The sequence below is a fragment of the Watersipora subatra genome, chromosome 10, assembly GCF_963576615.1.
Source record: "Watersipora subatra chromosome 10, tzWatSuba1.1, whole genome shotgun sequence".
NCBI classification, from domain to species: Eukaryota; Metazoa; Bryozoa; class Gymnolaemata; order Cheilostomatida; family Watersiporidae; genus Watersipora; species Watersipora subatra.
In genome coordinates this window covers 30451037-30476436 of record NC_088717.1, presented here as the reverse complement: position 1 = coordinate 30476436, position 25400 = coordinate 30451037, and the positions used below count along the sequence as shown (strand labels likewise).

The following is a 25400-nucleotide window of genomic DNA, read 5'->3' as shown; positions in this document are numbered from 1 at the left end:
GAGGCCCTCTTTTAAAAAGCTCACGTTCCAGCGGGTGCTTCTTTCGTGACGTCACAAGCAATATATCTGAAAAGAAACCACGAGCGATAAATATGAGGTTGCTTCCTCAATTATCAGCGCGAAATTTTTATATAGGCCGTAATAAATGTTATCACTCGTAAAACATGTTGCCTGTGATCTCAAATTTAGGGATTTTACTCTATTATTAAATCGCATGGACATCGATATTTACTAAATTAATTAACATCGTTACTTTAATGAATTACTCGATCGACACGTTTTATTGGCGAACAACATACATGTAATTGTAAAATTGCTGTAAAGTTACTGCGAAGGTGACTTCGAGTTTTCTTGGCATCAGGTTGTTAAAGTTCTACGGAGGAAGATCGGAGAATGGAGATAAACTTATCTTTTACTTTGAGTCTCCTATAGAGTTTCCTGTTGAGTTTACATTCAGATTATATTTCCATGTTTGAGGCTAAAATGTAATTTCCTGCGCATGAGAAATACGTATGTACAGTGAGTTCTTGACAGCTTCTTTTTAATCTTTAGCATCTAGCTATACAATGGCTTAGATTGATGAATATACTAAAGGTAATATTTTAGTACTCATTAATACATGTACTAATTAATAAAATTATAACTTTTTGCTATCACTAATCATCGTTTTATAATTTTTTATTGGTTAACCTAGCTACATTTGCTTCAAATTTTCTGTGGCAGTTTTATCTAGTAAATTAGATTTATGATTTGACTTTAGGTGTTCACTTTTCACTTGTAGAAAGTGAAGAAAATCGATTGATCAATGCAAATCTTTAATTTCCAGAATCGTTGGCTTGGCGTACTTGTGCCTTTGTTAAACATTTATTCGTTTTTAAAATTACACTCGCAGTCTATTTAACTCCCAATTTGAAAGCTTTCAATAGATACGCTTTAGAATGACATATCTATGAATGACATATATTTATTGCATTTGTTTTATTGATTACAGAATGTTTATGTCGTCCCACCAGCCGAAGCAGCTTTGTCAGTGTGGAAACTGCCATAAATGGGAAAGAGAGACTTGAAGCTGTGCTGCATAAACCATGATGTTTTGTTTGAGTTTGTTGCAGTAGATGAATTTGTCTTATTGTATCAGCTAACACTATGTGAGTGGCCACGACTTGATAAATATTTTTAATAAAAGCTTTATGCCGAGATGAAAATATTTTTGCTTGTAAAAATTATATAATAAAATAATATTGTTGAAGATAATGCAAAACATGATTTGCAGAATATAGTAGTGAATTGGATATGGTATATGGATGTCCGCAGAACTGGAGAATGTGAGTTCAAATTCAGTTTGCAGCAGACTTCTCATCCTTAAAACACTATCCCTATGTATATCCTTTCCTTTGCTTACTTACGGTAGTAAGAAACTAGTAGTAAGAAACTAGTAGCAAGTGTAGGCAATGATATACAGCCCCGCCCCAAGGATAGGCGACGGACATAAGGTGGACGGGACTTATGGGAGGCTGTACGTATATCGTTAGTATGGGTAGCGGCGGAACTGTGCTGATACAAAGACCTTATTCAACATAGTTAGCTTGACAGAATTACCGTAGACCGGTAGAATTGGTAGTCGGTACTCAAACGTTTACACAACATTTGGGGAAAGTGAGTAGAACAACTTTTTAATTTTCGTTATTTGATGCTTTTGAAACATTTATAATAATGCATCTGCAGCTGGATTTAAAATTTTATTCTAGCGAACTTCAGCAAATACAAAATAAGATATATGCCAATAGAGCCGCGTAGGACTAGACTTTTATCGCAAATAGCTGATGTGAATACGAGAGATAGAGACAGGTTGTATAACGCGTGACATCTTTTTGGGCAAGTCTGGGCACGTTTTTGTGGCTTGCGCGTTTTTACGGCGATCAGATTTTTTCGATTTAATTTTCAAATATCTAGGCAATGCGATCACGTAACACAACAAACAACATATCAACTGATAGAGAAAAAAAATGCTTTCTTTTAAGATCAACTCAAAATTGACGCAACCACATCTTTAATGGCAGTAATCACACCTGCAGATAAATAGATCCTAAATAACCATGCACAATAAATAGTACAATATGCAACTTCAGTGATAAGAAAATATCACCGATATTCATTTCAATCGCACGAGCTGACATACAAGGGGAAAATGCTATTCATAAATTGAATTCAAAAATTTAACAACGATCATAATCCTTTTCAGCTGCACTCTAAATGAAAGGCAACATAACTGCATCAAAATAGAACCATCATGATTACTCTGAATCTGCAAGAACTGGCCAGGTTCTGTGTACCCCTAAATTAGTTTTTAAATATCAATAATAGCCCAAACAGCGCACCAGAGTATTGTAAAGAATTTGTGCGGTCACCTTTAGTGTGGTCAACTTTAGTGTGGTCACCTTTAGTGTAGTCACCTTTAGTGTAGTCACCTTTAGTGTGGTCATCTTTAGTGTGGTCACCTTTGTGTGGTCACCTTTTGTGAGGTCACCTTTAGTGTCGTCACCTTTAGTGTCGTCACCTTTAGTGTGGTCACCTGTAGTGTGGTCACCTGTCGTGTGGTCACCTTTTGTGTGGTCACCTTTTGTGTGGTCACCTTTTGTGTGGTCACACCTTTTGTGTGGTCATTTTTTATGTGGTCACCTTTAGTGTGGTCACCTTTAGTGTGGTCACCTTTAGTGTGGTCACCTTTAGTGTGGTCATATTTAGTGTGGTCACCTTTTGTGTGGTCACCTTTTGTGTGGTCACCTTTAGTGTGGTCCCCTTTTGTGTGTTCACCTTTTGTGTGCTCACCTTTTGTGTGCTCACCATTAGTGTGGTCACCTTTCCTGTGGTCACCTTTAGTGTGGTCACCTTTAGTGTAGTCACCTTTAGTGTGGTCACCTTTAGTGTGGTCACTTTTTGTGTGGTCACCTTTTGTGTGGTCACCTTTTGTGTGGTCCCCTTTAGTGTGGTCACCTTTTGTATGGTCACCTTTAGTGTGGTCACCTTTAGTGTGGTCACCTTTAGTGCGGTCACCTTTAGTGCGGTCACCTTTAGTGCGGTCACCTTTAGTGTGGTCACCTTTTGTGTGGTCACCTTTAGTAGATCCACATGAATAAACAACTCAATGCACTCTGAGTTTCTAAATACAGTGAAACTCGGATAACTCAAACTTCAAGGGACCGAGCAAAAGTGTTCGAATTATCAGAGTGTTCAAGTTATCAGAACACTGTCACAAGTCCATGTATTTACTTATTTATTAGTAGATACATGAACATATACAAACTATAATATAAATCAAAAGCACAAATGGCTTGTTTCAAATTAAATGCTTCTAATGTAAAGTTTAAAACGTTTTTATCAAAAAGTATAGAGATTTTTCTATCACTTGAGATTGGTTTGTTGTTTGAGGTGATGTTATTGCCAGGACGTTTTTAGATTGACATTGGCAAAACTTGATCGTTGCTGAAACGCTCAAAGAAAAGACATCTTTTTCTTTTGAGCATTTTACCCACGATCAATTTTGCCGATCTTTCTTGAAGTTTATGGAAAGATTACCTTACTTTACCTGGGATTCGTTAAGAGCAACACTCCGAGGCAGTTCAATTAAAAGTTTTACGAGGTTTTACGGTACATTGTATATCACTCACGCTTTTTGAATGGATACTTATTGAATGTACACACGTATTTTGTGTTTAGGTCAAACGATGAATAGTTTTTTTAGCTAAGACAAAGTATACGTTTGATTTCAACCATTTTTAAGACGTTTTGAACATTCAACATTCCGACGTTAATTCAACACGGAATCAACGTCGGAAAACTATTCATCACGGGCTAACCGGGTCAAGGATTTTCGCCACGCAAATACAAAACAAAAACAACATGCTGTTTTTGTTTTGTATGTGCGTGGCGAAAATCCTTGCGCTCGTGACCCGGCTAGCCCGTGGTATTCATCGTATAGCAGTATAAATCAAATTTCACCAAACCTTTAGAACAGTCGTTGACAAAAATATTTTGCCGATGGAGGTAATAACGACGCTTATGAATTACGAAAAGTTGAGGTTTACCTCTATGGCTTGGAATAAAGTGATTTTCTAAAGCGATAGCAACCGTTTCGGTAGCCGTTGGGCAAAAAACAGTTCGTTATAACAGTGTTGAATTCGAGTTATATAGAGCCATTTATCATTGCGTGGGAACGGACCAAGCAAATCCAGTCGAGTTAACCATGTGTTCGCTATATCCGAGGGCGAGTTATCCATGTTTCACTGTATATACTACTAGCTGGATGCTCGGCGTTGCACGAGTAATTAAAAAAGACTTTTGTACAGAAAATTTACTTTAAATCAACATCAACATTTACCATTCTAACTTTTAAATCAAGGTGTTTGTTTATTTCTGTGATCTGTGCTATTTATGTTTATTGTGTTTATTTCTGTTTAATTTATACTGTACCAGCTGCAGTGCTTACTACACATCTATACTGATTGCAATTGTCTTGTTGGTTATCTGAATTAAAACATTTTCTTAACTTATAGGCATGTATTTTTCTTCTGGTAAGGATTCACAGATTTTGTTTCTGGTATGGCTTTACACACTAAGCTAACTGCGTTGTTTAGTGTGACACCATGAAAGATTGCCAGGTGTTCCAAGTATGTGCAAAATTTATTCCATGGTGTAGCAAGTCAGACAGTGTAAAGTTTTAAATAAATAGTTGTTCGAAGAACTGGAGGTTGTGAATTCAAATCAAGTTCGCAGCAGATTTATCATTCTTACAACTATCGCCATAGCAAGATAGACGAACGAACAGTCAGACAAACATTGAGATTTACATACAAAGATCTGCTTAGTTTATATGGTTACAATATAAAGCATGCAACAATATACAAACAGGCGCAAATGCGCTCTGCTGGATAGCTTGCGAGCGGTGCCTTTTTTAGGTAGCAAGACCGCCTTCCAGGTGGGCCGGGCTGGCTATGGTCAGCTTGGATTGTTCTGGCTCGGGTTGGTCTCTATCACATACTCCTCCCAATTGGCGATCATCATCTCCGATCTCATCTCGGGGGAATGCCAATTGGCTCTCCCTCGAGATGAGTGTCTGTGTCTATTGACACAGTGGGAGATGAATCCCACTGTGTCTATTGTTTCTTCTTTCAAAAAACCAGCGTATCATTGGCTGCCCTATGCGAATCATTTGCATCTTAAGCCAGCTGTCGAGCTCTATCATGCTGTCGCCCCAGTAATGAATGGCTAGCTGGTGCGTGCCCCACCACTGGGACCAAAATTCTAAAACCTGGCTAATTCGTGGGGATCCTGCGAGTTGAGGCGGAAGAGGAACATGCTTTCGCATTTTGTCGCGATCCTAGCATAGGCCGTAAATTCTCTCCTCGCTGACTGAGACTCAATCGTTCCTCAGTGGTGAGGGTCAGAGAGCAGTTGACCATCTGTCACTGAGGGTCTCACCCTTGCTCCTGTTTGAGTTGTTCCAACTTCATCCGGTCTACTAGGTATACCACCACGTCGACCTCACTTGGTGGAGATGTGGTTTGCTACTGCAGCACTTGCTTCCATGAGACATGTTGCCATGCAACATATCGGTTTGGCATGACTCCCTCCGGATTCTAATGTGGCTGCAGCTTGCCCAAGTTTTTTCGGGGCAGGCGAGGTAGGGTTTCAGTCTTGCCTCACTCTGTATGAATGGTTTCCCCTGTCTTTCTAATATACGCATATGCTTGGCCCAGGCTTTAAGGATCTGGCACAGCCCCAAAAACTTTGCTTGCAGCTTGGTGTTCTCTCCCTATTTCCTGCATTTTTTCATGAACTAGACCGGTTCGCCTGGCGAATACAGAATGTGCTCTTACCTGTCTTCTTGTTGAGGTTCTATTTGGTTTTGCCATAAGACCTTGTGCAGTTTTTTTTCTGAACTCCTACTGCTTGCTCACTGGTTGGGAAAAACTCAGCTGGTGAGGAAACCAACTCCAACTGGTTTGGAAACCTCAGTTCCCTTCAGCACCAGCATACTTGCTGTTTCACCGCTAGCAGAGTGGACAACGCCTCAGTATGCTTTCATCAGCTGGAGAAGCAGTGTGTCCTATTCGTCTTGTCCTCGAGCGAACAGCAATGCTGGTAGCAGATCCCTTAGTCGGAGGTTATTCCTCTTTCCTATCATATTTGCCTAAAAATGGTACGGAGTGATGTGCGTTTTCACCACATTCCAGAGTTGGCACAGTTCAATCATTATTCGGCTTTTAAACTGTGCTCCCTGATCTCTGTGAATCTGTTCTAGAAAACCCAGGTAGCTAAACGCCCTCTCATCAAGTGCGCTTGTCACCACCGGTGCTGTGGCATCCGGCAGAGCCTGGACATCCTGCCAATGAGTGAAGTGGTCGATGAGTACCAACAACCAATTATTGCATCTCAGGTGGTGGAGAGAGGTCCGACCAAATCGATGGCTTCCTTTTGCCAGGGCCTGCCTGCGCATAGCCTTTTTCCAACCGGCTGCCCTAGTTTTACCGTATTTGCCAGCCTGGCACACCTCACAGCTTTTTACTTGCCTCCTGACAGTTGTCAGGTCTGGCCAGTACTAAGTAAGGTGGAAGCAGCTTGTTGTCCTACCCACCCCAAAGTGGGCATGTGTCTGCCACACGGTGGTTTCCCGCACAGCCGATGGCACACCATCTTGGATAGTTTTGAGGGGCCACTCAAGCTTCCAGTACTAAATCTGGTGGGATTTGGAGAGATTGTCGCATGCGGTTCAGAATGTCCAGCTCCCTGTCCCATATCTCCAGCTGTTTAGCTGGTACTTCGCTTCCGGTGGCAATGGCGCGGTATATGATGGCTACAGGCCCCTGGCTCGTGGTCATAATAAACTGGCAAAGCTACAGGCTACAGCCCATTGTGAATGAAAATTTTTTGCACATATGCCGAAGTATCAAGACCGCGCTAATTAAACAAAGAACTACATAAGCCTGAGGTAAGGACTAATTATTTTATGGCCTTGCTGTCTGAGTTTAACAAAAAAAAGCAAAAACCTTTGAAGTTAAAAACAGAGTTCGATACGAACAGAAACAAAGAAAGAATTAATTTTTATTGATATAAATGAGTCATTGTTAGTACGATTTCATGGACACTTTTTTACTGATCACCTTCTATTATGAGTTCGTAAAGATCACAGAATGTCGAAGTGGCAGTCAAACAGAGGTGGGGTTCAAAAAAAGGGTGGCGTTCAGTTAGAAGTTTTACGGTAGTCTGTGTTTCCATGTCAGCATTAGCCTCAATAACCTTAGCTACATCATTATTATTACTATTGTTACTATTCATTTAACATGACTTCATGGCCAAAGCTCCTGATAAACTGATGAATTTTGTTGCTTCATAACATACTCCACAGAGTTGATCGAAGCTTCTTTGTGAATTGTTATTCCAAGAAAGAATCGAATTTGTGTTTGGTCACGTAGACCTTCCAGGCAATGGTATTAGAAAACAACAAAACAATGTGACACCAACCTGAGACACTCGCCAGCACCTCGTATAGACAGAATGTTGACGCATCCATGAGTGTCTCCATAAAGAATGATGCACTCTTCTGTACCAGTCGAGCAGAAGTCCATGTGGAGAGGAACAGTCTCAAGAAGACTGATCTGACAGTAAGGTTCAAAGGAAGACAACTCAAAAAACTGTATTTCTCTGTCTCTGTAAAAGGAAATTGTTAGATTGCCATCATAAAACTTAAGTCAAGCTAACTTTGCGCTATCTATTCTAATATAGCTAAAAATTCTAATACAAGTAATGCTTTTGTTTAGCTATTTATTACATAGCCATAGCTCAGGCTTATATAAACTAGGTCTGGAAGGCAACAGTGCAATACATACTATGAGAGTGAATAAACCACATCTTCTGCTATTATTCATACAGGAACATAGCAGAAGTTATTGGCGACAAGGACGGGATATTCTTGAGCAGTACAACTGAGACTCTTACAAGAATATAACCCGGAACCTATACAGCATTCTCAGTGTATACAAGTATGTCTTCGGAAGTGGATAAGTTAATTGAAGTAATTACAACTCATCAAGAACAACAACAAGCTTATCTGGAAGAAAATAGGAAACTCATGGAACTACTGGTGAAAGGTCAAACCGAAACAGCAGGTAAGGTAGCACCATCGGCAGCCTTACCCAAGTTTTCAGAAGATGATCCAGCTACCGAACTATTGACTGATTACATGAAGCGATATGACACTTTTGTAGCAGCTCACTCAATACCTGAAGAGAGAAAAGCTAACGTGTTCTTAATTAATCAGTCACCTGTTCTCTACAAACAGATAAGCAACATGGCTGGCCAACTGGAGACTCAAAAACTTATAAATGAAGTTACCATGGAGGAAGTAGATAACTTCTTAAAAGAACAATATGATCCCACACGATTTTTAGTGCGCGAGCCATATAAATTCTGGAGTACTATGAAAAGGAAACCTGGAGAAACTATTCATGAATTAGCGAATAGAATTAGACAGGAAGCGACCACATGTGACTTTTCTAATATTGATGATCCATTAGATGAAGCTATGAGAACACGGTTTGTCTGCTCAGTAAATAATGAAGCAGTGCTCAAAGCACTGTCCAAAGTAAAAGAAACTGAGCTATCTTTTAGAAGAGCTATTGAAATTGCGACAGAAACAGAGGATGCAGCCAAAATAGCCAAGGAAACCGTATATAGAGAGCAACAAAAAGTCAACAAGGTACAACCAGATCATAGAACTAAGACACCAACAGGAACTTCAAAATACAAAGAAGCAAGACAGACAACTTTCAATTGCTACAGATGCAATAAACTACACATACTGCTAAGGAATGTCCATACAGATCTGCTACATGTAATTTTCGCCAGAAGTTAGGACATCTAGGAGTTGCCTGCCAAAAAAAAGCAACTACTAATAAAAGGCCTATAGCACAGAAATCTACAGCAAAACAATAGCTTAAAACTATTCGAAGAATACATATGGAACAACTTCAAAAGAGTATTGAGATAGAGGAACAGATCGTAGAGATGGAGTTAGATACAGGAGCCTGTGACAACTTCACCACTGAGGAAGTTTGGTGTACACTTGGAAAACCTGTACTCTCTACAACAACGACAAACTACGAATCTGCTTCAAAACAACCGATTGAAGTAATTGGACAGTGCCAGCTGAATACTAAAACCGTAAAGGGAAATCATATTGCTTTAAACTTTGTAGTTAGCCGGGTTCCAAATCTCAACCTGATAGGAAGAGGAGCAATCAAACTATTGGGGATATCAATAGACAACCTGCTCAGTCAACAAACTACTACGACTTGTAAAGTAGTAGACCAGGAAACAGCTGACACAAGTCTACAACAATCTTGCAAGCAACTCTGCAATGAATTTCCTGATCTATTTAACAACGATCTAGGCAGTCTAAAGGATTACGAGCTAGAAATAAGATTCAAAGCAGATGAAAAACCAGTGTTTCACAAAGCTCGACCTGTGCCATTTGCTATTCAAGATGAATTAAATCTAGCCTATGAAACTGGAATTCAAAGAGGAACTTGGAAACCAGTACAGTTTAATCAATTTGGTACGCCTGTAGTTCCGGTCAGGAAAGCACAACTTTCTAACAGTCATCAAAAATCAATCTGAGTATGTGGAGACTACTCGCAAACAGTCAATCCACAATTAGAGACTCACCGACAGCCTATACCTCTACACGAAGACCTGATGAACAAGTTAAGAGGAGGATACGGATATACTAAAATTGATCTAGCTGATGCATACAACCAAATTCCCCTGGGACCAAACAGTCAGAAAAAGCTTGCTCTTAGCACTCAAAAAGGAGTACTACTACAGATGAGACTTCCGTTTGGAATCAGTTCAGCACTTGGATATTTTCAGGAGATAATGGAACAATTGACAGCTGATCTACCAGGAGTAGCTGTATATTTAGATGATATACTGGTTAGTGGTACTGATGCTACAAGTCATTTACAGAATTTGCGACAACTACTTGCAAGACTGAATGAGAAAGGTTTACGATGTCGTAAAGAAAAATGCCATTCTGCTCAACCCTCGGTAGAATATCTTGGTCATAACCTTTCAGAAAAGGAATTTCTAAAAGACTAAAGGCAGATGCTGTTAAACAGATGCCTGCACCTACTAACATAAACAGTTTACGTTCATTCCTTGGATCAGTACAGTTCTACAGCAAATTCCTACCTAACCTATCAACGATTACAGAACCATTACATCAGCTAACTAGAAAAAATGTGCAGTGGAAGTTGAGTGCAGAACAGGAAACCAGTTTTCTTCAACTAAAGCAACTGCTGACTGCTGACACAGTTCTTACACATTTCAACTCGAAGCTGCCTATAGGAATAGCATGTGATGCTTTCGAAAAAGGAATTGGAGCTGTCTTATTTCACAGATATGAGGATAATAGTGAAAGACCTATTATGCATGCTTTTAAAACATTGACGGCGACCCAAAAAAAATATGGTCAGATTCGAAAAGAGGCACTAGCTATCATATTTGCGTTGAAGAAGTTTCACCAACTTCTTTATGGCAGAAAATTCACCATCGTTACTGACCATCGAGCATTGACATCTATGTTTGCACCTAACAAAGGAACTCCTGCACCTGCTGCTAACCGACTAGCAAGATGGGCTTTCTTACTCAGTCAATATGAATATGAAATTGAATATAGAAAGACTAACAAACATGGGAATGCAGATGCTCTTAGTCGGCTACCTGTTGGACCAGATGTTGAGTTTGACAGAGAGGAAGACGATGCTGACGTAGACATCATTTGCACTATTAAAACTATTGGAGCTCAACTTAACCCTACAGATCCAGGAGTAATAGTCAAGGAATATTTTAAAGACATTGATATCTCTACAGTCATGAGATATACAACAGAAGGATGGCCACACCGAGAGGAAGCAACTTCAAATACTTCTGAAATCAAAGAATTTAAAAAGTTAGAAAACTCACTATATGTGTGTAATGGTTGTCTACTCTATGGAAACAGAGTAGTAATTCCTACCAGCTTACAAAAAGAAGTACTGAAGATATTGCATCTCGGACATTTTGGGATACAAAGGATGAAGCAGCTAGCACGCACAGCAGTATACTGGCCTAGAATTGATGCTGACATTGCGGAGACAAGCAAGTTGTGTACATCGTGTGCTGAAAATCAGAGACTGCCTTCAAAGTATCATGTACATCCGTGGATGCTACCAGAGAAACCATAGAGTCGTTTACACTTAGATCATGCTATCAACTTTATGGGAAGTAACTGGCTAGTTCTCACAGATGCTGACACTAAATATCCTTGCATTCACAGGACCAGTTCTACATCGACCAAATCAACTACTGATCTTTTAGAACAAGATTTTTCACACTTTGGCTATCCACACACATTAGTTACAGACAATGCTACTACCTTTAAATCAGAAGAGTTTCACCAGTGGTGCAAAGAAAGAGGAATTACACATTTATCAGGAGCTCCTTATCATCTTGCAACAAATGGAGCTGCTGAGAGAATGGTGCAATCATTTAAACAAGCTTTGAGGAAGTCTACCCTACCACCTAATGCAGCATTATTAGAATTCCTGATGCATTATAGAAGAACACCTTTAGAGACTGGATATTCACCAAGCCAACTGCTACATGAAAGGCAAATCCGATGCAAAATTTTCACAATTATTCCATCACCAGCCCATTTGGCTCAAGGAAAACAATATAAAAATACACAGCTTCTGAATGACACAGTAAACAAGATTCACAGGTATCAAGCTGGAGATCCATACTATGCGTTATACTGTGGGCCTAGAAGATCTAATCAGCCTCGATGGGTTCCAGCATTAGTGACTAAAGTCTACGGCCAGCGAAGTGTTAATGTTAGAGTATGGCCACGCGGACCTACATGGAAAAGACATGTAGAACAACTACAACCTAGATTTAGCACAGAAGAAGACCTACACTCTGGAGATATACATGTATTTCAAACATCAGATAAAAATAGTGAGAGGCTACCTATCCCGGTACCTCCCGAAGAACCAGTGCGTCAACCAAAGAGACCAAATCCTAGACATCTTAGACATCCTCTACTCAGTGATTATGAACCAAATAATCCACATAGATCATCTAGAAGGAGACAGCAAACACAATTTTATCCGTAACGTTTCGTCTGTTCATATTATCTCCAGACTAGTAAGGAGGTGTTAGATTGCCATCATAAAGCTTAAGTCAAGCTAACTTTGCGCTATCTATTCTAATATAGCTAAATATTCCAATACAAGTAATGCTTTTGTTTAGCTATTTATTACATAGCCATAGCTCAGGCTTATATAAACTAGGTCTGGAAGGCAACAGTGCAATACATACTATGAGAGTGAATAAACCACATTTTGTGCTATTACTCATACAGGAACATAACAGAAATACCAAATGATCGTATATCTTTTGCTAAAAGCGTAGCCTAAACTAACATCCGTGATCAGGTTTGACAGCCTTGAGCAATTGAAAACGTGTTTAAAAAACGAAAACACTAAAAAAATAATAGTCATTGTTGCTTTAGGCCAGCGATATGGCTCCACAAAAAATCAAACGTTTCTGGTTTCAAATGAGATGTTTAATTTACAGCTTGAAAAGGTAATGTTTTGCACTCCTTAAGCCAGTTTGCAAAAAAGGTCAGAAAAGCACGGATGGTAGAGTTAATGGAAAGCACTGAAGGTAGAGCTAGTGGAAAGCACTGAAGGTAGAGCTAGGAGAAAGCACTGAAGATAGATCTAGTGAAAAGCACTGATGGTAGAGCTAGGAGAAAGCACTGAAGATAGATCTAGTGAAAAAATACTGAAAATAGAGCTAGTGGAAAGCACTGATGGTAAAGCTAGTGGAACGCACTGAAGGTGGAGCTACTGGAAATCACTAAAGGTAGAGCTAGTGGAAAGCACTGATGGTAGAGCTGGTGGAAGGCACTGAAGACAGAGCTAGTGGAAATCACTGATGGCAGAGCTAGTGGAACGCACTGATAGTAGAGCTAGAGGAAAGCACTGATGGTATAGCAAGAGGAAAGCACTGATGGTAGAGCAAGTGGAAAGCATTGATGGTAGAGCTTGAGGAAAGGACTGATGGTAGAGCTAGTGGAAAGCACTGATGGTAAAGCTAATGGAAAGGACTGATGGTAGGGCTAGTGGAAAGCAATGATAGTAGAGCTAATGGAAAGCAATGATAGTAGAGCTAGTGGAAAGCACTGATGGTAGAACTAGTGGAAGGAACTGATGGTAGAGCTAATGGAAAGGACTGATGGTGGAGCTAATGGCAAGCACCGATGGTAAAGCTAATGAAAAGCACCAATGGTAGAGCTAATGGCAAGCACCGATGGTAGAGCTAATGGCAGGCACCGATGGTAAAGCTAATGGAAAGCGCTGATGGTGGAGCTAGTGTAAATCACTAAAGGTAGAGCTAGTGGAAAGCACTGATGGTATAGCAAGTGAAAAGCATTGATGGTAGGGCCAGTGGAAAGAACTGATGGTAGGGCCAGTGGAAAGAACTGATGGTAGAGCAAGTAGAAAGCACAGATGGTGGAGCTAGTAGAAAGGACTGATGGTAGAGCTAGGAGAAAGCACTGAAGATAGATCTAGTGAAAAAATACTGAAAGTAGAGCTAGTGGAAAGCACTGATGGTAGAACTAGCGGAAAGCACTGATGGTAGAGCTAGTGGAAAGCACCGATGGTAGAGCTAATGGAAAGCACTGATGGTATTGCAAGTGAAAAGCATTGATGGTAGAGCTAGTGGAAAGAACTGATGGTAGAGCAAGTAGAAAGCACAGATGGTGGAGCTAATAGAAAAGACTGATGGTAGAGCTAGTGGAATGCATTGATAGTAAAGCTAATGAAAAGCACCGATGGTAGAGCTAGTGGAAAGCACCGATGGTAGAGCTAGTGGAAAGCACTGATAGTAGAGCTAGTGAAAAGCACTGATGGTAGAGCTAGTGGAAAGCACTGATGGTAGAGCTAGTGGAAAGCACTGATGGTAGAGCTAGTGGAAAGCACTCGTGGTAGAGCTGGTGGAAAGCACTGATGGTAGAGCTAATGGAAAGCACTGAAGGTAGAGCTAGTGGAAAGCACTGATGGTAGAGCAAGTAGAAAGCACCGATGGTAGAGCTAGTAGAAATAATTCAGGCGAGCCTACTAGTTAGAGAGATTTAGCATGTCCACAAGTTCGGCAACAAAAACTAAAAGTCTGACAGTCAGTTTATCAGCCGAAGGTAATCAGTATGATCGTTACAAAAAATAGTTTCGTATTAGAAGTAAGTGAGAAAGTAAGATCTATAGTTCTATGAAAAAAATCTATCTTCTTTTTAGAATGGTGTAGGAAAAAAGTAGCACCACATTAGTGAGCATGTGAGGAATGGAATACAGTAGTAAGAATATAATCCCCTACTCCTCATTAGTAAGGCTAATGAGCGGAAGACAACTCAGTATTAGTGATAGGTATGAGGGGAAGACAACTCTTACGTGGTAAGATATATGAGAGGAATTATAATCTGCTATTAGCAAAGTTTTCAAGGAAAGGTGAACTTGCTGCAAAAGTATTATTTTATAGACCAATGGACAAATATAAACAGTACCTTTACACTAGACAGGCTAGCAAACCACATAGTTACAGTTTTATGGGCTTCTCTCAGGTTCGAGATCAATAACCATTACCCCTCGAGATCAATAACCAATACTTTTCCTTAGGAAGGAATAGAAGTAAAGGACCAGTGTAAGGTAAAAATGATGATTTGTCTGCCACCTGCATTATTAGTTAAGACAAGGACGCACCCTGTTCCTATGATGATTTTGTTATACTGGCTCATAATAGAAAAGTCAGTAATCCATTTTTGTTTGGTCTGTTTGACAGCAAGGTCACTGGGAACCACGCTACGCGTTCTTTTTAGCCTCAAGCCCTCGTCCCAGAATGACACAATCCCATCCTGTAATTAAAATTCCATATGATTACACACAAGCAAATGTAACTGGCTGATGTAAGGTTGTCAGCCATAGTTCATAGGTTCATCCGGGTAGACTAGTAAAAAACATCTAATTGTAGATACTTAACAGCTGAAATGTCAACACATGAGCATACAGTTATGAAGAGGAAGAGATACTGCACCAGCAGGATGCTGATCCTATTCTCAAATGTTGCTCATGGAAGAAAGTCAGTGCCGAAATATTCTACTCGTTATCAAAAACTAGCATCAGACGGCAATAAATAGACAAACTATAAATTTCCTGCAACCGTTTGTTTCTGTCAATAACAAAACCAAACGCATGAAATGTTACTGATCTGATCTAAGGTTGACATCATGGAGAGCGGACGGCCAGCAGACAAATATAATAACTTTACAGCTAATCGTGACAAAGGTTTTAGAATTTTTGTCTAGTTTCATCATGAACAAAGACTAACTGAGAGCAAACCTGGCTGCATGCTATGAAGGTTCCATCGGTGTCTGTAATCTTGAGTATGGTGTCTCTATGAGGCATGGTTTCTGTCTTCGCTGGAAGGTGAAACATGACATCTTTAGACCTAAAAGAAACATGTGAACACCTATAGTGACCTGCAGTGCTGCTCTTGACTCAACTTGACGCACTCAAGCGGTTTAAGGCAGCAAATAATGAAAGCGCTTCAAAATGTATTTTATGACCATTATAGATTTTGTCAATACAAATAGTAGACTCTCCTAAAACGTATGCCTCCAATAATGTATGCCTCCTATAACGTATGCCTGCTATGACGTACATATGCCTCCTATAACGTAAGCCTCCTATAACATATGCCTCCTATAACATATGTCTCCTATAACATATGTCTCCTATAACGTATGCCTCCTATAACGTATGCCTCCTATAACATATGTCTCCTATAACATATGCCTCCTACAACGTATGTCTCCTATAATGTATGCCTCCTATAACGTATGCCTCCTATAACGTATGCCTCCTATAATGTATGCCTCCTATAACGCATGCCTCCTATAATGTATGCCTCCTATAACGTATGCCTCCTACAATGTAAATTCCACATTAAGTAAAGAATTCATGTAACTTTTTTGTGCAACGAGAAAAATTCAAAGTTACAGCTCTCAAATATCGCTTTTCATCTTGCCGCAATTGAGAGAAAACATTGTAGTGTTATCTCTATTATCCACACCAGTACCTTGACAGTCTAGTTGAGTTAGTTGAGACAGTCTAGCACAGAAAAGTACCGGCAACTGCACAATTATTCAGGCGATTGACCGGTGCAGATATTACAAAGCCGATCTACTGACCTGAATGTCACGAGTTGGAGTATCGTCAAAAGCTATATTTCAGCATAACCGTCGACATTTTCAACGGATAGCGGGACGAATAGGTAGACACCAATTTGGTTATAGAAAAGCTATATTTTTGTTTTACTTAAAGCATCTTTACTGCTTTCCTTTTACAAAATAGGCCTTGCTGTTTAAAATAACAGAAAAACAAAATATGCTCTGCTTTCTAGAATAACAAAAAAACTTGATGTAAATTGACATGGAAAGTGTGCATTCTCCTTAAGTTATTGTAAATTTACTGTAATCATGGACCGTAAACCGAGTGAGAGCGATAAGGAGAAGTTGTTGATACAAACCAATAATACCGCAGTTATGATACAGTCATTGGATTAAAAAGTTAAGTCTACTCTTTTTCCTTTTTAAAGGACCAAACGGGTGAGTTTGGGAAGATCTTGGAATGAATTAGATAATTTACAGGAATTTTATTATTCGTATGATGTGCCTATAAGGTAGTACTGGGATTTTATTATTCGTATGATGTGTCTATAAGGTAATACAGAGATTTTATTATTCGTATGATGTGTCTATAAAGTAATACAGAGATTTTATTATTCGTATGATGTGTTTATAAGGTAATACAGGGATTTTATTATTCGTATGATGTGCCTATAAGGTAATACAGGGATTTTATTATTTGTATGATGTGCCTATAAGGTAATACAGGGATTTTATTATTCGTATGATATGCCTATAAGGTAATACAGAAATTTTATTATTCGTATGATGTGTCTATAAGGTAATACAGGGATTTTATTATTCGTATGATGTGCTTATAAGGTAATACAGGGATTTTATTATTCGTATGATGTGCCTATAAGGTAATAGAGGGATTTTATTATTCGTATGATGTGCCTATAAGGTAATACAGGAATTTTATTATTCGTATGATGTGCCTATAAGGTAATACAGGGATTCTAATACTAGTATGGTGTGCCTATAAGGTAATGCAGAGATTTTATTATTCGTATGATGTGCCTATAAGGTAATACAGAGATTTTATATACACGACTGTTGCTAATGTAAGAAAGATAATGATCATCCCACAATTATGATTGGTTTCCCTTCTCAAGGCATGCAAATGAGGTATGTCTGAAGAACCCAGATACTCATCATGCACAACTGGCAATTGTAGAAGAATTACAGTAGCACTTACAGAATGAGTGTGTGAAACCAACTGAAGAGGCCGCAAGTACCGTTTCCATGATTCGCAAGCACGATGGATTCGATCAAGTTTTGAGGATCGCAAAACTCGCTTAGCTTGCGAATTTATGCGGATAGCTTGCGGATTTATGCCGTTTCCATGACGCGGATAACTTGCGGATTGGCTCTAATTTGCGAATTATGCGGGTCATGGAAACGCAGTGATAGTGACAGTCAGGAACTGCGATCAACTGCTAAACATAGAGTCAAGCCTTGCCATATGATTTTAATTCATTTCAGTGTTGGCATGGTAAGACGCAAACATTGTATAGAAAGGTCTTGCCACCCATAGGAATTATCTAATGCAAACACTCCCTCATAAAAATCTTCGAAAGTTTATATACGTACTGTACATATTAAAACAACAAAATAATATGTTGACCTTAGTAACTAGTCACCTACAGTAACTTTATAATATCTAGTGGTTATGATCTGCAATAAAATGTATCATTACAATGTACGATGTGCAGTACGTACTGCAGGGGTCTCTTACCTTTGAGGCAGACGTATGACATAAACGTTGAACTCAACTGAAATAAATTTAGCTTACTGCTTAAACTATTCTTAAAGCTAATTTTTAGTATTTTTAACTATTTTTTTGAACTTCAATTTTTTCAACGGCTAAAATTTCATCACCGATCTGTTTCCAGTCTCGTTTTCACTACAACTAACAACGAATAACGCTGAACTGAAAAAGAGATCGAGCATCGTATCTCTTTCATGCATTGTGGGAGGGATTTTGATGAATAGCATATTAGCATATTCATTATTCCAATGTATTCAGCACATCGACTGCCAAATTGAATTTCGAGAAAACTTTTTGTTAATATATGGAGAAAAATACTGTAAAACCTCTAATGTTTCAGCCCTTCTTCTGTAGCGGCAGTCAATTGGAGGCAGCGTTCAAATAGAGGCTGGCGGAGTATTTTTTCAAATGGCTCGTCAGAATTTTCGGAAAATAAATTTAGCTCTATTATGGGTGAAGGGAATGTCAAATACATGTATATTTTCCCTCTCTTTTCCGTGGAGCGATATTAAACCTTTTGGATGCAATAAATCTGCTAACTTACCTCCAACTCGTCAGTGAACTCTTAATAAATATGCGAAAAACCGGGAAATATCTTTACCAGTTGATAAAATGTATCTATTTACCAGTTGGTATCTATTGCTTGCAATTAATCTGCTATGATATAGCCTGTGCCTTGCTTTGCAATTTGTTAGAGCTTTCAATTTTTATTTCCTTTTAAATTTCAAGACATATTTTTATGCTGTCTAGAATTAACAATGTTGCATAAAAACTCATTGATATATTTGCTACAAGCTGCAGCCAAAACTAAGTTTTATGCGCAATAGAAGAGGAGTTACGAGCGTGGACCAATTGTAAGATCAGATTACAATGATGCTATCAAACAATAGGCTATAAATAGAAGAGGAGTTACGAGCGTGGACCAATTGTAAGATCAGATTACAATGATGCTATCAAACAATAGGCTATAAATAGAAGAGGAGTTACGAGCGTGGACCAATTGTAAGATCAGATTACAATGATGCTATCAAACAATAGGCTATAAATCTGCAAATTAATGAGTTATATGCATAGATATATATACCTAGATTGGCCAATAGGGAAAAAGCCTGTCAGACTTAAATAGCACGACGGAACGTCACTGTATTGTACCTCACGCTTGACTGCACTGCTGTTTACAATGAATCTAATGGGAAGAAGGTAACAAAATTACATTTATTTTCACATAAAAACCTTCTTGGATACATAATCCAGTAAACTAAAGCAATTCTGTGATATCTGATAACCACCATAGATTAAAACTATAAAAGCTATGAATTGTTGCACACAAATCATGAGCCATCATGGCTTTATTTGCAACTCTCTCTTATCCCCATTCTCTCTTTTCCCCTTCTCCAAAGAATAAGTTAGAAGGGGAAACGAGAGAAGGGGAATGGAGAGGGGAGGGGAAATAGCCCACCCACTCAAAGAGCCAGACCTTGGCTAGGTAAATAGACTAATATGTTGAACTAAACATGACTAACTATGATGAGTATACAAGTATGTCTGAAGTCAAAAAATGAGACAGAATGATTATTTTACAGCTGGCTATGTAACTGGCTAGGTCACCAAAGCTGAAGTGTAATGATTGTATCACTTGCATCGTGGATGTTACCAACATTGATGTAAACCAAGCAACGAATTCCCTAATCACAGGTAAGAATCAGGGTGGCTTGACTTTGTCTTCGCCTGTGGTGATTGAGGTTTGCAACCACAGCGAGAAAGCGACAAGAGTGTTGCTTAGTAGTGCTGGATTGGTGAAAAACTTTCCCAGGCTAGCACTAATTGCCACCACTAAGAAGCCAGTCACGAAAGGACAATACCAAGTTATTTGTGCAATATGCAAAAGCAAGTTAAAGGTTGACTTGCAACAAAATTCGAATTGCAGTTATTTGGCATCATAAGATTCACCATGTCTTACTCTGTTGTGTTGTAGGTGTGAAATATATGAGAAGGTGATTACAAGCTCTTAAAAGCTAAAAACTTATACAGTCATACTTCAACTTACGAGCTTAAAGATGTAGTTGCGTCAAAAATGAAATTAGGACCCATAAAAGGCTAAAACATCAGCTACAATTTGATGCCATTTTTGTCTTTGTAGACCAACCCTGTCCAGAGATATATGCGTTTGAATGAGGCCCTCTTTTAAAAAGCTCACGTTCCAGCGGGTGCCAATTTCGTGACGTCACTAGCTTGTTTTCTGAAACGAAACCACGAGCGATAAATATGAGGTCGCTTCGTTAGCCAATCACGATCGCGAAATTTTTATATAGACCGTAATAAATGTTATCACTCGTAAAACGCGTTGTCTGTGATCTCGAAGATTCTCATCGCTAGAGAATTCATGCTCATCGTTACTGATTCAACGCGTTTCAACAATTACTAAGTTATACATAGTTTTAAAATGGCTTCAAGTTCGAGCGACCGCTACTCAGAGTTATCTGAGCAACGTTTAGTAAAAGATTAGAGTAGACAGCCTATGGCCAAAGCTGACAGGCGTCAGCAGCGTTTTGCTGCAGAAGAAGACAGAATGGAGGTAAATTAACTTAGAGTCTTCTATACTTTAGTAAATGTAATATTTTTTATAGTCATAAATACATATACTAATTAATAAAATGATAATTCTTTGCTATCTCCAATCATCGTTTCATAGCTTATCTGCCGTTTTACCTAGCTATAATATTTTTTTCGAATTTTCTTTGGTAAATTAGAGTCATGATTACAAATTATTTTCACACGTAGGAAGTGGGTAAAATCGATTGATCATTGCAAATCTTTAATTTCCAGAACCAAAGCTTCGAATCGTTGGCTTGGCGTACTTTTGCCTTTATTAAATGTTTATTCGTTTTTAAAATTACACTCGCAATCTATTTAACTCCCAATTTGGAAGCTGTCAATAGATACGCTTTAGAATGACATATCTATGAATGACATATTTATTGCATCTACTTTGTTTACATTTACTTGTTTTACTGATTACAGAATGTTTATGTCGTCCCACCAGCCGAAGAAGCTTTGTCAGTGTGGAAACTGCTATAAAGGAGAAAGCAAGACTTGAATGCGTGCTGGATGATGTTTTGTTTGAGTTTGTTGCAGTAGATGAATTTGTCTTATTGTATCAGCTAATACTTTGTGAGTGGCCACGACTTGATGAATATTTTTAATAAAAGCTTTATGCCGAGATGAAAATATTTTTGCTTGTAAAAATTATATAATAAAATAATATTGTTGAAGATAACGCAAAACATGATTTGCAGAATATTGTAGTGAATCGGATATGGTATATGGGTGTCCGCAGAACTGGAGAATGTGAGTTCAAATCCAGTTTGCAGCAGACTTCTCATCCTTAAAACTCTATCCCTGTCTATATTCTTTTCAAAGAGGTGGCTTGCTAGTAGTAAGAAACTAGTACGTAGGCAATAGGTAATAGGCGACATAATGTGGGCGGGGCTTATGGGAGGCTGTATATCGTTTATATGGGTAGCTGCAGAACTGTGCTGATACAAAGATCGCGTTTTACATAAAGTGACTAGACAGAATTACCGTAGACCGGTAGAATTGGTAGTCGGTACCCAAATGTTTACACAACATTTGGAGAAAGTAAGTAGAACAAACTTTCAATTTTCGTTATTTGAGGCCTTTTAAACATTCATAATAATGCATCTGTAGCAGGATTTAAAATTTTATTCTAGCCAACACGAGCAAATACAAAATAAGATATATGCCAATAGAGCCGCGTAAGACTAGACTTTTATCGCAAATAGCCGATGTGAATACGAGAGATAGAGAGAGGTTGCCAAACGCGTGACATCATTTTTGGCGAGGCTGGGCACGTTTTTGTGGCCTGAGCGTTTTTACGGTGATCAGATTTTTTCGGTTTTAATCTTCAAATATCTTGGCAATGCGATCGCGTAACACAACAAACAACATATCAACTGATAGAGAAAAAAAAATGCTTTCTTTTAAGATCAACTTAAATTTTGACGCAACTACATCTTTAATGCGTTCCGAGACTGAGCTCGTATATTAATATACTCGCATGTTGGTGCAATTTATTTATATATTGAACAATTAAATATATATTGCTTGGTTTCCATACTCTAAAAATGCAAATAAAACACTCAAAACAAGATATTGTAACAGAAAGAACATGTTGGTTATTGTCATAATTTACCACATGCTTTCAAAAAGCAACAATTAAAAAATAATACAAGGAAATGTGATTATTTAAAATGTAAAATTAAATACATACAATAGCAGCTAATGCTAGCATTTGCGAGGGAGGGAGATATAAGTTATCCTTCCTTACAACAGTTGTCTTTGATAAATTTGAATTTTATCAATGTCTTAAAAGACAAACTCAGAAGCAAACCTAAAAGCAAACTTTCATTTTTAACTTGACGTAATTAAAATTTCTTTGGCGTTCGTAGTTTAAAGTTTCTCGCTGGTTAGCTAATTTTTCCTTTGTTTTGCTTTCACGACTAGCCGGCCGTCTTAAAATAAATCTATCTAAATACGTTCGCCTTTGTCACCCTTTCAACATGTTGCGATTAGGACGAACACAGGTGTCGTCACAAAAGATTAATGCACGACCACTAGCCAACTTGTCCGAATGTCTATTTTTATAGTTTTGATAGATAGCACCAGCCTTTTCACGTAGCATCGTTTCAGTTACGCTGTCACCAAACAATTGTTTATCTTTTATCCAATTAAATGCCTGAGCAGTCTCTCCATCAGCGGTCGTGAAGATCACTGCGCCGTTTAGAAACTATGGTTAGTCCTTTTGCGAACTAAATGCCCTGAATATAATCCTTCTGTTTGATAATTGTGGATGTATTTCTGTCATATTGCTGAGCTAGCTCAATCACGCATACACATTTCGCATATTTTTCAATAATTTTCTGTTTAATATCAACTGTTATCATTTGCTTTTTCTTTGCATCATCTTTCATTTTACTGACAAACTTTCAGTCAACGCAGAGTACTTTTAATTCACATACAGTGTAATTCTGCACTGAAAATCGCGCACAAAAATGCAGTATCAAAGTATAAACCTGAGTAGTTGAAAAATACAGAGTGATGCTATTCTCATAAAACACCTTCGGCATATTTGGCAACTGAATCATGTGCTCGTATCTCAAACATGGCTCGTATGTTAGTACTGAAACTTGCTTAAAGGCTGGCTCGTATCTCAAGTTTCTCGTACGTTGGAGCACTCGTAAGTTGAAGTATTACTGTACTTAGTAATGTTTAGTTCAACATGATATTAGTCTTTGACCTAGCCAGGGTCTGGCTCTTTGGGTGGGTTGGCTATTTGCCCCCCCTCTCCTTTCCCCTTCTCTCTTTTTCCTTTCTCACTTCTTCTTCGGAAAAGGGGAAAAGAGAGAATGGGGATAGGAGAGGGTTGCAAATAAAGCCCTGATGGCTCATGATTTGTGTGCAACAATTCATAGCTTTTATAGTTTTAATCTATGGTGGTTATAAGATATTATCATAGAATTGCTTTAGTTTACTGGATTATGTATCCAAGAAGGTTTTTATGTGAAAATAAATGTAATTTTGTTACCTTCTTCCCATTAGATTCATTGTAAACAGCAGTGCAGTCAAGCGTGAGGTTCAATACAGTGACATTACGTCGTGCTATTTAAGTCTGACAAGGCAACCGATGGGAATAGCTATTATTGGCCAATTTAGGTATATATATATCTATGGTTATATGACAATCTATCAGATGATACAAATACAGGTATGAACAAGTAACATAAACAAACCATCCTTTTATTACATGCAGGAACAGAAATTAATGTTTTTAAAACGTAAATATTTGCATCGTTTGCTCAAATAGCTGCATTCTGATTGTTGCTTTCGATTGACCGAACATCTTCTGGTTGGCCAATACTGTCCACAATGTCATCTGACCTCAACTCTTCTTTTGCACTGCTGAACTAGTCGATATTAGCGTCACAACGATTTTTGGCAGAGCAAAACCTTGACTCATTGGCTTTAGCACAAATGCAACGGGCGTAAATGCTTTGCTCGCTAAACGTAACTTTTGGTCCAAAACTTGCAAACCATTTTTTACATATGTACTTCGAGGTATCAACACCGCGTTAAACATAAATCTACTATTAGCTTGAGACATTTATTACTTAATTTCATGGTTTTCTTTCAGAGTTTTAACAAAAAAGCGAATAGCTTTGGAGTTGAACAACAACAGAGTTGATTGTTATTAATGTAAACGAATCATTACTATTACGGTGTTGTGGACAGTTCTACTAATAACTTGATATTATGGCTTCATAAAGATCAAAGATAGTAAAAGTGGGGGTCAAATGGATGTGGCGTTCAAGTAGAGGGTGGCGCTCTATTTTTCAACCCTTCTCTCATGGCGGCGGTCAAATAGAGGCGGGCAAATAGAGGTGGCGTTCAATTTGAGGTGGCGTTCAATTTTTACAAGGTTTTACGGTATGTTGTATGGAGAGGGCCAAAACATTGTGTTCTACATTGTAAAGCAATTGTAAGATCGTGAAACATTGTAAAGAATCATATAGCAGGGTCTTAGTAACTCGAGGATGCACTCGGGTAACACTAACAATATGTCGCCAGTATATACTTTCATAGGATTCGTCTTTGAACCAACTGCTAATCGATTAAGCCATACAAGGCATTGAAAGCTGTATGTGGAAGATCATTTCCAGCTTATGGACTAAATAATTGCTTTTCACACGCCTACATGTGTTGTTAAATATATTTCCAAACAAACCTAACCTTTGGTATGAGTCTTCTTTCTCGGCATATTCGAGCTGCATGTATGTACAAAACTCATCCCAAGTGATGTTGCCATCGGACGACCAGTCTATCTTGTAAAATAGTGCATCAATCTGCTGATCCTAAATATACCCCACAGAAAATTAGTCCTAGGAACGTGTCAGAAGGTGTAATGGCTCAACAATCTTAGTGTGAGTTAGCACATATCTGCAGTTACTAGAAAATAAACTATGGAAGCCTATTATATTTACTTGGAACAACTTCAAGCACCCCTTCCAATGCAAGGTCATTAACCCTTTCGATGCCTTAGACGCATTTATGCGTTTTCTATGGTCGAGTGCCATAGACACATTTTTGCGACTTTCCCAGCAATTGCGTAGTAACTTAATTTTATTATTCGTTGACAACATAACCCACGGTCTTTAGGGCTTATATGATATTGACAGTGTTGTCCGAAGATTCAAACTACAAAATTAG

At 38.5% G+C, this 25400-nt stretch overlaps 1 protein-coding gene across 1 annotated transcript in view; it reads right to left on the bottom strand.

Moving 5' to 3' along the window:
- The window catches only part of LOC137406656 (cilia- and flagella-associated protein 337-like), a 117891-nt gene that overhangs the window by 71596 nt on the left and 20895 nt on the right, over positions 1-25400 (bottom strand). Inside the window, exons 3-6 of the mRNA XM_068093263.1 lie at positions 24924-25045; positions 15498-15606; positions 14862-15013; positions 7522-7707 (exon numbers count right to left, since the gene is read on the bottom strand). Of these exons, the coding sequence (XP_067949364.1) occupies positions 7522-7707; positions 14862-15013; positions 15498-15606; positions 24924-25045 (569 nt within the window). The remainder of the gene's footprint in view (positions 1-7521; positions 7708-14861; positions 15014-15497; positions 15607-24923; positions 25046-25400) is intronic.